This window comes from Pongo abelii, chromosome 14, assembly GCF_028885655.2.
Source record: "Pongo abelii isolate AG06213 chromosome 14, NHGRI_mPonAbe1-v2.0_pri, whole genome shotgun sequence".
Classification (NCBI taxonomy): domain Eukaryota; kingdom Metazoa; phylum Chordata; class Mammalia; order Primates; family Hominidae; genus Pongo; species Pongo abelii.
The window spans coordinates 28,191,242-28,204,075 of NC_071999.2; the positions used below are offsets into that span (position 1 = coordinate 28,191,242).

At 44.1% G+C, this 12,834-nt stretch overlaps 1 protein-coding gene across 4 annotated transcripts in view; it reads right to left on the minus strand.

The window, feature by feature from the left end:
- The window catches only part of LOC100938826 (protein mono-ADP-ribosyltransferase PARP4), a 117,746-nt gene that overhangs the window by 29,464 nt on the left and 75,448 nt on the right, over window positions 1-12,834 (minus strand). For all 4 annotated transcript variants that reach the window (XR_010136661.1, XR_010136660.1, XR_010136659.1 and 1 more), the window contains 7 exons: window positions 9,515-9,679; window positions 8,813-8,859; window positions 8,593-8,671; window positions 5,892-6,029; window positions 4,574-4,769; window positions 3,136-3,203; window positions 1,947-2,134 (listed from right to left, as the gene is read on the minus strand). Coding sequence is in view for 1 of the 4 variants with exons in the window: in XM_063714756.1 (XP_063570826.1) it covers window positions 1,947-2,134; window positions 3,136-3,203; window positions 4,574-4,769; window positions 5,892-6,029; window positions 8,593-8,671; window positions 8,813-8,859; window positions 9,515-9,679 (881 nt within the window). In the remaining 3 variants the exon portion in view is untranslated. The remainder of the gene's footprint in view (window positions 1-1,946; window positions 2,135-3,135; window positions 3,204-4,573; window positions 4,770-5,891; window positions 6,030-8,592; window positions 8,672-8,812; window positions 8,860-9,514; window positions 9,680-12,834) is intronic.

The following is a 12,834-nucleotide window of genomic DNA, read 5'->3' on the forward strand; positions in this document are numbered from 1 at the left end:
TGTTTTTCAACCTATGGATAAAGACTGGATTTGTCTTTACCTTCCATATTAATCGGTGATGATCATAACATTGACTAGAAGATCCCTAACATGGGTTATTGGTAGTTACAGCTTCCGTCCGTTAGCGAGGCAGGCTGGAGTCTTCCTGTGCTCCTTCAGGGTGGCTCTCAGAGGACCAGGACTCACGCCAGGGAGGAGGCCTGATGGTCTCTACCCCTGAGAACCTCACTTTACTAAAGTTTGTAATTGCAAACACATGCTTGGAAGATAAGGGAGAAACACTTAGAAAGATCCCAAAAACTCGACAGAAAAGCAGAATGGATCCCAGCCCCTCCAGGCATGGGCGGTGCTAACTGGCACAATCTCCTCTTGAAGCAGGCTCCCCCACTGCACACCCAGACTCCCCGTCACATGCCTTACATTTTTCAATTTTTTTTTTATTTTTAAAGATGGGGTCTTGCTCAGTCACTCAAGCTGGAGTGCAACTGCCTGACCATGGCTCACTACAGCCTTGACCTCCTGGGCTGAAGCGATCCTCCTGCTTTGGCCTCCCAAAGTGCTGGGACCACAGGAGCGAGCCACTGAGCCTGACCTCATCACACTGCCTTGATTTCCTCCCTGGCACATGGGAAAATCCCATCTCCCAGCCCCAGAGTGGGGGCCCGATGTTTGTCCCAGAATAGGCCCTCACTGAAGAAGGCATGAATAGGTGCCAGTACCTCTGCTCTGTGGTGTCTGAGCCCTGACCTGGGAGCAGGGGGCAGGAAGGGGCTGCTGAGACCAGGAGACGGTGCACAGGCTGCCCTGAGTGCAGCTGTGAGCTCAGCAGGTGAAGTCCCATCAGGAACAACTCCTGGTGGAGCTGCTCAGGCTGGATATATTTCTTCATTGGCCTCTGATGCTGGGCTAGGCCTTAGATTACAGAGAACAGAGCCAGGAGCTGTGACTGTGGAGGACAAAGAAGAAAGCCCTCAAGGCAGGCAGAGCTGGCTTGAGTATAGCAGCTAGGGGTGTCAGAGGCCACAGAGAGGCATCGGAGCCACAGAGGGGCATTGGGGGTGCTGGCTCCTGGAGCTCAGGGCGAGTCCAGGTCAAGGCTCAGGGGCAAGGACAGCAAAGAGGCCCCCATTCTGCCCCCATGAAGAAGCTGAGGACCTGCTCCATGCACTGCCTCAGAATACAGACAGCTGGTGACCACTTGCTGGGGTGGTGGCCACAGGTAGGAGTCCAGGGGCTACAGAGGCAGGCAGGATGGGCAAGTCCTATGCAGACACCAAGTGGCCCCCTCTGTTCGATGTTTTCCTTACACATACACCACATACCTTAGTGCCATCCAAAAGAGCTAACCTCTAATGGGGAAGGGGCAATTCCAACAATGTAGGGGTGTTAGCCTCCCATGGAAAGCTTCTATGCACACCACAGGGTTTGAAAATACACGTGCTCATAATGGCCAGAAAAGAGATGCGAAGGAGCAAAGCAGCCTGGTGGGGTCTGCCTGGAGGTCACATGCCCCCACCACGAGTCCAGCACAGCCAGTGAGGAGGTTTACCCAGGCCCCTCGGGACAAGCGGAGATTTGGATTCTTATGCTAAATAATAACATCTAATATTGATTTGGTGCTTTTTGGTTCAGTTCTGTTCTGAGTGCTTTCTATGTATGAGCTCATTTATTCCTCAGCAATCCTAGGACGTAGGTATTTTCATTATCATCTTGGTTTTACAGATGAGAGGTTAAGGAACTTGCTCAAAGTCACAGCTAAGCTAATGAGTGGCCAACCCAGGTTCTGAGACTCAGGCAGTCTGGCTGGGAGCCCGGAGCCCCATCCCTCTATGCTGTAAGGCTTCTGTATTCTAGTGTCAACTTCCAAGCTTGCAAAAGTCCCGTGCAGGGCAACAAGAAGACCTCCCCGTGAGTTTGGACTATGTGACCAGCTCTCTGAGACTCACCCGATACCGCAGGCGAATAACCTTGTGTGGGGGCGGCTCCTCTTCACGAGCTGTAATGTCAGGCTCTCATCCTGGAGGTGCCCATCAGACACCAAGAGGATGTTCCGTGACCCTCGAGCAGGGTACAATAAGCTAAGATATCGGAGCGTTTTCCAGAAGTCTGTGTTTCCCATGGTAGGTGTGGCAGACTGGAGGAAATGAAGTGAAAGATTATGTTCTCCTTGTTGGATGCAGTCACCATTTGCTGTCATCATTGACACATCTAAGGACAGTGTAGGGCTATAGTGACACCGAAAATATTTTCTTTCCCTAATTATACATTTGTGAAACAACTAAACTTATGTCCTTTTAGTTTATTTCATGTCACACAGTAACTATAACATTATCACCTCACGCTTATTTGATTTTTTAGTGTCCAGAGGACTATGACATCTACAGGAAGAAATGTCCCATCCAATCAGCCCTAGATTTGCCAGCCTGGCTGAGGCAGCTGGTCAGTCTCAGCTTGCTCAATTTTATTATTATTTTATTTCTTTTTTTTTTCTTTGAGATGCAGTCTCGCTCCGTTGCCCAGGCTGGAGTGCAGTGGCACAATCTCGGCTCACTGCAACTTCTACCTCCTGGATTCAAGCGATTCTCCTGCCTCAGCCTTCCGAGTGGCTGGGATTACAGGTGTCCGTCACTATGCCTGGCTAATTTTTTGTATTTTAAGTAGAGATAGGGTTTCACCATGTTGGCCAGGTTGGTCTCGAATTCCTGACCTCAGGTGATCCACCCGCCCTGGCCTCCCAAAGTGCTGAGATTACAGGTGTGAGCCACCATGCCCAGCATTTCTTTTTTCTTTCTTTTTTTTTTTTTTTTTTTAAACCTCAACCCTTTTAGATAAAGCTGGCTGCATTTTAAGAGAAAAAAAACGAAGGACAGAAGAAAACTTTTCAAAGCTGTTAATGCTAGTTGCATTAGGGTGTTGGGACATGGGTGATTTTTTTCTTTCTATTCTTTTTAATTTCCAATTTTTCCTTAATGAGTTCATTATCATTTTAATTAATGAAATAAAGAGCTCACCAATATAGAAAAACCACAGGACTAGGGGTGCTCTGATGGTGGCTTGAGGGGCCTAAGCCCTGGAGGTCCCCTTAAAGCATGGTAGGAAAAGACCCAAGAGGTACAGGAAGCCTCTTGCACTCACCATGATGAACTCTGCTGCCGCAGTATTGTTTGTGATATGCTTAGGATATGAAAATAGCTCCTTGTAACCTGTGTAATAAGATCAGCATGAGGTGCTGCTTCCACACATTCACTTGCTTGAGCACTAACAAACAATAATGTTACTTCATACCATCACGGCTGTTGTAAAGGATGTTATATATTTATGTGTGTACCTTTCTTTTTAGAAAACTGTTTGATAACTTTAACATACAAAAGATTGACCACAGGCCAGGCACGGTGGCTCATGCCTGTAATCCCGGCACTTTGGGAGGCCAAGGTGGGTGTATCACCTGAGGTCAGGAGTTCAAGACCAGCTCTGGTCAACAGGGTGAAACCCTGTCTCTGCTAAAAATACAAAAATTAGCTGGGTGTGGTGGTGGGCACTGTAATCTCAGCCACTGGGGAGGCTAGGGCTGGGAGGCAGAGGTTGCAGTGAGCTGAGATTGCACCACCGCACTCCAGCCCAGGCAACAAAGTGAGACTCTGTCTCAAAAAAAAAAAAAAAAAAAAAAAAAATTCACCGCACTATTTTTCTAAATAATACATCATAGAGCATTCAAACTGTGGCGCTTTACTATGCAAAATGTTGAGTCAAATTCCATGTGCACATGTAGATCACTTGTGCAAAGGTGCAGGGCATTGCAATGGCCTGAGCAGCTTGGCCCCCCGAAGGCCAGTCTCTGCTCATGCCCTTTGCACTCCCCATGCTTATCCGACCTCTGCCCCAGCAGCAGCAGACTGTACCTCTGGGGAAAAGGGGCTGGGCCTTCTGCTGGATGGCACAGAGGATGAGAATCAATAGGATAGGACTGTCCCCTCACTCCACTCTACACACCTCTCATCCCTGAGTTGCTGCCTTCTGGTGGCTGAGATGTCCCTGGGCCCCACCTGGAGGGTGGCACTACCTCCCTTCTAGCAGTGCTGGCCGGATACTTCCTGAGACCATTCCTTATAGGTTTTCTATGACTGCACTGATGGAAAATGTTTTGTCCTTAGACTTGGGACCTCCTACTCAACAGACCAAGGGTTTTGCATTTGGTTCAGTTGCTAATGACAACAGTAGCATTTATATCTCACTTACTGTGAACAGGCAAAGTTTAAAAATCCTTTACATCTATTAGCTCAGTTCTCCTCACAGCAACACTGTGAGTTAGGGATAATTATCCTCAGATCGCAGATGAGGAAACGGAGGCACCAGAAGTTCAAGTAGTGCACCCAAGGTGACACACAGAGCCTGTGAGTAGTACAGCTGGAATCTGGACCTAGGGGGTCCAGCGCCAGAGCTTTTGTTCTTCAGTTTCATACTAGGCTGCCCCTCATCGCACAGGTGGGGTCGGGTACTCACAGTTGTCAGTTCTACAGAGCGTGATTCACATGTGGGGGAAGCACATGCAGGACCAGGGCCAAAGTGCACTCACCTGTGCCGAACTGGATAATATTTACTTTTTGCTTCTCACCCACCAAGGACAGCGCATGCAAGGCAATTTGCTTGGCTTGCAAGAATGTCACACCCTCCATGGAACTGGAGCAGTCGAGACAAATAATCACTTCGCTCTCATTGGCTAAGTCAGGGAGGTCGACATCGAGATCGGGTTGAAAGACAAGCATGCAAGCCTGAAAGGAGAAAGAAGGTGCTGGACTGGAGCTTCTTGTCACTTCAACTGGAAAAGGTCTACTTAGAAAACTCCAAACGTTTCTAGTGAGGTAAACTAATGCTATAAAAACAGAAAGAATAAGATGTAATTAACAACAAGATGGCCTACTAGGAGTTCCAGTCAAAAGCAGAATGTTAGAACTGGGAGTTTTCAACTTCTGACATAAACTTCTGAGAGGTCAAGAATTAATATCTGAAAAATCAAACAGCATCAACATTATATAACAAATATATATATATATATATCACACACACTATTCTAAGAGGAATATAGATGCCATTGTGATTACTAAAATACACACACATACCTTTTATTCTACTAATTAACCAATATTTAACTACTATCATGTAAGTTTCCTTTTTTTTTTTTTTTTTCCTGAGACAGGGTCTCCCTCTGTTTTCCAGGCTGGTGTGCAGTGGCACGATCACAGTTCAGTTTAACCTCAACCTCCTGGACTCAAGTGATCACCCTGTCTTAGCCTCCTGAGAAGCTGAAACCACAGGTGTGTATGACCACACCTGGCTAATTTTTTTTCTTAATTTTTTATAGAGACCAGGTCTCACTATGTTTCCCAGGCTGGTTTCAAACTCCTGAGCTCAAGCAATCCACCTGCCTTGGCCTCTCAAAGTGCTGGGATTACAGGTATGAGTCACCACACCCAGCCTAAGTTTCTATTTTTATTTTAACTTAAGAAGAGACTCTTTGTCACAGCCACACAAAATGGTGTTATTACCAACCACAAATAACTGCTTATTTGTTTTTCCAGTATCAGTATTTTAAAAGTATAACACGTATAGAAAATATCCAATGTAATGTCTGATGGCACATGTTCTTTTGGTGGAGCTTAAAGTAAAAATGCCAATTTGTACAGGCAAATCATCCACATAAGGGTTTTGGATGAAACATCAGAAGTTTGGCATGCTTGATATCACAAATATTTTTAGTCACAGAATCTTGGGATGTGAGAGTTCATTTTGTAATGCTAGTTTTTCAGGACAATCAATAATTTGCAAGTTTAACCAGCTTATTCTGAAGCATTTTTTCAATAGCATCTCCTATGTCTAAGTAAAAAGGAGTATACCTCGCTTTCTTTTTCTGGATGTTTTTCAACCCACATTCTTGGGAGATAGGCAGCAGACAAACCGATGTGGAGAGAAAATCCACTGCTGTCTAAGGAGCTGCCTTCCATGGTGCTAACGACAGCTTTGCAGTCTGTGCGCTGCAAAACAAACACCACGACAACAAGGTGAGTAATGGAGTAACACCATATTAGCAGTCTGCACTTACCTGTCATGGAGCAAACCCTTGCATAGCTTACATAACTCTATTAAGAATCAACAAAGTAGTGGTAAATTCCAAAATAATGAAATGTAGGCCGGGTGCAGTGGCTCACGCCTATAATCTCAGCACTTTGGGACGCCGAGGTGGGTGGAGTTTGAGGCCAGCCTGGCCAACATGGTGAAACCCTGTCTCTACTAAAAATGCAAAAAATTAGCTGGGAGTAATGGTGGGCACCTGTATTCCCAGCTACTCAGAAGGCTGAGGCAGGAGAATTGCTTGAACCCAGGAGGTAGAGGTTGCAGTGAGCCAAGATCGCGCCACTGCACTCGAGCCTGGGTAACAACAGGGAAACTCTGTCTCAAAACAAAAACAAAACAAAACAAAACAAAAAAACCAAAATAACAAAATGTAGGCTTTAGAAGACCATGAGCATATTAGTCACCCTTCTGCAATCCTAAGGTTGATTCACATGGTCAAATTTAGGTAAGTGTGAGACAGTCTCAAACCCTGGATCCAAAGATTATAGATCTGCCCATTCAGTTAGACTTATCTGGGTATAGCAGACAGCACATCAGATAATTAAAACTGAGAAGACTAAAACAGAAAATTCAACAGAAATCTTAGAATTATAACTTATTTGTATATTGTATTTTCATGAATATAAAAAAGCTGTTGAAAATGTAAATAAGCTTTACAACAACAAAGGCAAAGGCATGTGCTAGAGTGTCACATGACCACAAAGTCTCTCCACTCCTGTCTGCGTGCCCCTTTGCAACGTGACTTTTGAAGTTCCTCCTGCCTTGGGGCAGCAGCTATATTTCCACCCTTGAAACTGGAGTTGGTCATAGGACTTGCTGTGGCCAATGATATGTTGGCAGATGAGATACAAGTAGGGGCGTGAAAAGTGTCCATGCAACGGGGCTGACACTCTCTTGTTGCTACTGAGGACTCCTCCACCATTATGTAGTGGCTCACGCCTGTAATCGCAACACTTTGGGAGGCCAAGGTGGGCGGATCACCTGAGGTCAGGAGTTCGAGACCAGCCTTGCCAACATGGGAAACCCCGTCTCTACTAAAAATAGAAAATTTAGCTGGGCATGGTGACAGGCACCTGTAGTTTCAGCTACTCAGGAGGCTGAGGCATGAGAATCGCTTGAACCCAGGAGGCAGAGTTTGCAGTGGGCCAAGGTCCCACCACTGCACTCCAACCTGGGCGACAGAGTGAGACTCTGTCTCAAAAAACAAACAAACAAAAAAAAAAAAAGAAAAGAAAAAAAGAAAGGCACTGCAGAAAGGTACGAGAGAGGAACATTTTTTTTAATACAACAAAATTTCTCAGAACTAAAGACCACCAGTTACATACAATGAATGATAATCATACTATTATGAAATTTCAGAATACCAGAGATAAAGAGAAGGTCTGAAATTCCTGCAGAATTCTAAAAAGGAAAGTAGGCTGGGTGTGGTGGCTCACACCTGTAATTCTAGCACTTTGGGAAGCCGAAGCAAAAAGGATCCCTTGAGACCAGGAGTTTGAGAAAAGCCTGGGCAACATGGTGAGACCCTGTCTCTACAATTTTTTTTTTTTTTTTTGAGATGGAGTCTCGCTCTGACGCCTAGGCTGGAGTGCAGTGGCGCAATCTCGGCTCACTGCAAGCTCCGCTTCCTGGGTTCACGCCGTTCTCCCACCTCAGCCTCCCGAGTAGCTGGGACCACAGGTGCCCACCACCACACCTGGCTAATTTTTCATATTTTTAGTAGAGACGAGGTTTTACCACGTTAGCCAGGATGGTCTCAATCTCCTGACCTCATGATCTGCCCACCTCGTCCTCCCAAAGTGCTTGGATTACAGGCATGAGCCACCACACCCAGCCAATTTTTTTTTTTTTTTTTAATTAGCCAGGTGTGCTGGCAGAGGCCTATAGCCGTAGCTGCTCAGGAGCCTGAAGCAGGAGGATTGTTTGAGCCAAGGAGTTAAAGGATGAAGTGAGCCATGACTGCATCACTGTACTCTAGTCTGGGTGACAGAGCAAGACCCTGTCTCAAAAAATAAAACAAACCAAAAAAAACTCATCATAATATTATACATTTCTTGGCTCAGTGGTAAACATCATTTACATGGTAATCACTGACTATTGTGAAACAGGTCTTTTGGAATGAAGGGGAAAGGAAAAGTAGGGAGTTAGGTGGGCGGAGGGGGCAAGAGCTACACGTCCAACTTCCAAAACAGGAAGTCAAAAGATAATTTCTGAAACAGGTGAATCAAGAAAAAGCATTAAAAATTAATATTTAACAATTGGAGGCAAAATCAAAGAAACAGCTCAAATAGTCCAAGTGATTCACTGTCTTTGGAAACTGGTCTGGGGAGAATCAGGGGCAGGAGTACTGCTTCTTGTTAGAAGTTTTGTCAGCATTATTTCACTTTTCAATCATGTGCATACATTGCTAAGATAAAAGTAGTGTTAAAATAACGGCTCTTAAGAAATCAAAGATGCACTAACCTTTTGTTTCAGTTCATGTGTATCACTGAAAATGAGTTCAATCACGTACGGCATCTCAATAGACATAGTCAAAGAGAAGCTAGCAAAAATGAAGAGAAAGTTGTCTTAGTCTACAATCTTAAATTTCTATCTGAAATTATTTCAAACAATTCTAAATGGAAATTTAAACCAGAAAACCAATATCCATTGAATTGACAGGTTTTATATTTTAGGTACTAACCTTTGCTTTGTTCCTATTTCTTTTATACAAATCTTCTCTACTGTATCCTGTTAAAAGAAAAACACATTTGTATAACTAAGCATATATTAAGTTTCACAATGAGACTCTAAACTGAATGTAATCTTGGCAAGGCCACAACTGTCAGCAAGACAGCTGGTTTCAAGCAGTGAAACACACAAAGTTTGCTCATGGAATGACAGGAACTTCTAAAATACAACTCACCGTTTTGACAGAGATTTTAAACTCTATGTATGTCTGTGTGTATACACACACACACACACACACACACACACATTTTATACATGTGCTGTACATACAAAGTAGGAAGTTTGGAGGGATATACCAAAGCATTAACCATTAACTCTGGGCAATGGGATAAAGGATGGTTTTAATTTTCTTATTTTGGCTTATTTGTATTCTCTATGCTTATCTAGCTCTTCATGATGAACATGCACTACAGATATAACATTTTTTGAGTGATTAAGCAGAATAAAAATATGCTTATTGATCATATCCGTATCTTTTATTCTTTTCATTTTATACACATAATGTATCTAAACGCATAAATGTCAGTAAAATTAACTTTATGCCTAAAAGATTATTTTACATGTTTTTCTCACCAGGCATAAATTCCTCCACAGCCCTCCACCACTCCCCCTCCACTGCCGCCAAAATGCTTCTTCAAATCTTATGCATACAAACCTGAAGGTTTTCATTCAAAGCCTTGTCCTGTTGCCAGGGTGCTACAGTGGCGGGCATGAAAAAGACACCAACAGTGCCCAGGATGCTGAGTTCTGTGATGTAGGTAATTTTTATAAGAACCTTAGCCTTAGGGGGTAAGTTTCCAACACTTACAGTAAAAACGTCCTGAAACAGAAACATATGACTTAGCTTCCAATTGAAAGCATACCCATTATATGCCAGCTAACTCCACGTACTTCTTAAGCAACTAGAATGACAACCTGCCAAATTCTTCCTCAGAAAACAGTAATAAAACCTAAAAGACACATTGGTGGGGCTAACGGAGAATCCTGGAGCCATTCACCACTGGTGGGAACAGGGTGATGTCCGTGGCAGGCAGGCAGAGAGGGGCCCCCCTGGCAGCGGAACTGGGAAGAGGCACTCATGGACTCTGCCCCAGGGGGCTCTCACGTGTGAGCTCCCTGCACAAGTGGGCTCTGCTGCACAGGTGGGCTCTGCTGCACGGATGGTCTCCACAAAGCCCTTTCTTGAAGACCCTCCCTGACCTCCACGGCACCCAACACCACTTTTGCCAGCAGCTGTAGAACCAGGGCAGTTTTTTCTAAGCTTGGCCCTTGCTTAATTATTTTACCCTATGGTAATTTCTCATGTTATTTTTATTTTTATTTATTTATTTTTTAGAGATAGGATCTTGCTCCGTCATCCAGGCTGGAGGGCAGTGGTGTGGTCACAGCTTAATGTAGCCTTGAAACCCCAGGTCTAAGCCATCCTCTTAAGGAGATGGGACTACAGGCATGCACCACCATGCCTGGCTGATTTTTAAATATTTTTGTACAGATGGGGTTGCCGAGGCTGGTCTCAAACTCCAGGCCTCAAGTGACCCTTCCACCTTCTGCTCCCAAAGTGCTGGGATTACAGGTGTGAGCTACCATACCCAGCCTATCATGTTATTTTTTAATAAAAAGTCTTTAGTTTTCTTCTAAAGGGATGTTGATAATCACTATATAAGGCGGCAACCCCATCACTAGCTAGGGCAGAGAAAAGAGGCTAGATACATTTTTTTCTGATAACTACGCAGAGATCCTCTCAACATCCCCAACTACGTTCACCATTCTAGTTGACCACCCTATCATGAAAATTTTCTATATTTAGATTAGGATTAATTTAGGCTTAAAGGTTAAATTATTACTTTTGACATCAAAGACATCCATTTACAGGATGGAAACAGACAATAAAGAGGTGATTATTAAATACTTAATAGTGCTAGCCCTTAAAAGAAATGTATGTATAAACACCTGGGGTTCATTTGAGAGACTGCCACTTAATAGAGTGGGATTGCAGTTCTGTTTCTGGGTAGGATATAGGTGGATGCAGAAAATGTCACTTCTGTTATAACACACCAGGCAATCTACAAAATCATAACTTGTTTTGAACTCATCAACCAAGCGAACTGAATTCCAAAGAGGGGACAGATGGGACACAGGATCTGTGTGAACTCCTCCCGGCTGAGAGTGGGTAAGCTTACTGGTTTAGAATAATTGAGAACTCCTGACCCAAGGGGAGTCTGCATTCTCTCGCAGGCATTTCCCCACAACCCCACAGCCTTCCACTGGGCCCACTGGAAAGGCTGAGCAGGGCAGGAGACCAAGGGGAGCACCTCTCAGTGAAGCAGGTGTGTGGGAGGTGCTGGGGCCACTTCCCTGGATCCTTTCCCCACATGAAGCAAAAGCCTCCAGCTGCTGGGGGAAGGGCAGCAAACTCTCACTTCCAGAGCTGCGGGGAAGGGGCAGAAGTAAACCAGGGATCAGAAGCCTTCCTTACTAGCCCCGTGCCCAGGTAAAGCTCCACTGCTTTAGAGAGAAACCCATGGGGCAGGGGATGACACCCTCCTAAGCCCAGGATCCTGCACTAGTACAAAGCAGGGGTTGCTACAACTGGAGGAAAGGCAGGAAACCATCTCCCAAACAACTCTTAACAGACACAAGGCAGAATTTGGCTGCCACTAAGATAGGACAATGAACAGAAGTGCTAATTAGTTCCCACCCTAAGGTCCAGGACTGCAGGCCCTGCCTAAGACTGAGGCTGAACCGGAAGAATGCCCCTGCCCCACCAGGAGCCTAGTACAGCACATCAAGCAACAGCAGCCTAGCACTGGGGGAGGGAAAGAGTTGCTGTAATCACCTCTGTCAGACAGTGTGCAGGGTCTGCTGAAAGCTGGGGGCAGAGAATGAACCTCAAAGAGAATTGTTCCGGATCCAGAACCCAAGAGGCACAGGTAGTGGCAGTCCACCACTGGAGGAATTTGAGACTGAGAGTAATAATAACAACAGAGAGTAATGATAACAACAGCAGAACTCAAACTCAACTCTTCAGCCCCTACACTAACCTGAAACAACAGGAGTTGCCACTTCTGGGCATAAATGCCATTTATTTCAGTCTCTCTTCTTCTTTTACACACAATGTCCAACATTCAATCACAAATTCCAAAATATACACATTTTTAAAAAGCAAGGAAAAAATGACCCAATGTCAAGATAAAGCAATTAACAGGCAGATTCAGAGATGACCATGACACTGCAACAGACAGGACTATGATTAATATATGAAAAGACATACAGAAAAGGTGAGGAATACATATGAATAGATGGAACCTTTCACTAGAGAGATTGAATTATATTTTAAGTGTCAAAAATGCTAGAAACAAACACATTAGCAAAGTTGAAGAATTTGACAAGCCTATCAGCTGACTGACAATAGCTGAGAAAAGAATGAATGAACTTGAAGCTAGGTCAATAGAAATTATCCAAGATAAAATGCAACAAGAAATAAAAGTGAAAACAGAGAGCTCCAAAAGCTGTGGTGCAATTTCAGATATGGTCTAATGTATATGTATTGAAGTCTCAGAAGGAGAAAGAGACAGAGAGAATGAGGGAGAAGAAATATTTCAATAGATAAAGGTCAAGACTGTCCCAAAATGAATGTGAGACAATCCAAACTCAGAGAACTCCAAGCAAAATAAGCAATAAATTTAAAAAATAACATAAACACATCATATTCAAACCACTGAAAACCAAAGATAAAGAGAATCTTGAAGACAGCTTGACAAAAAAAGACATCTTCACATATAGAACAACAACACAAGAATTAGAGCTGACTTCTGGTCAGAAACCATATAAGCCAGAAGACAATGAAGTAACATATTTAAAATGCTGAAAGGAAAACAAATAAACTGTCACCTAGAATCCCATACTCAGCAAAAAATATCTTTCAAAAAGGAAGATGAAAGATTTTGTTAGATAAAAGAGGAATGCACTCCTTGC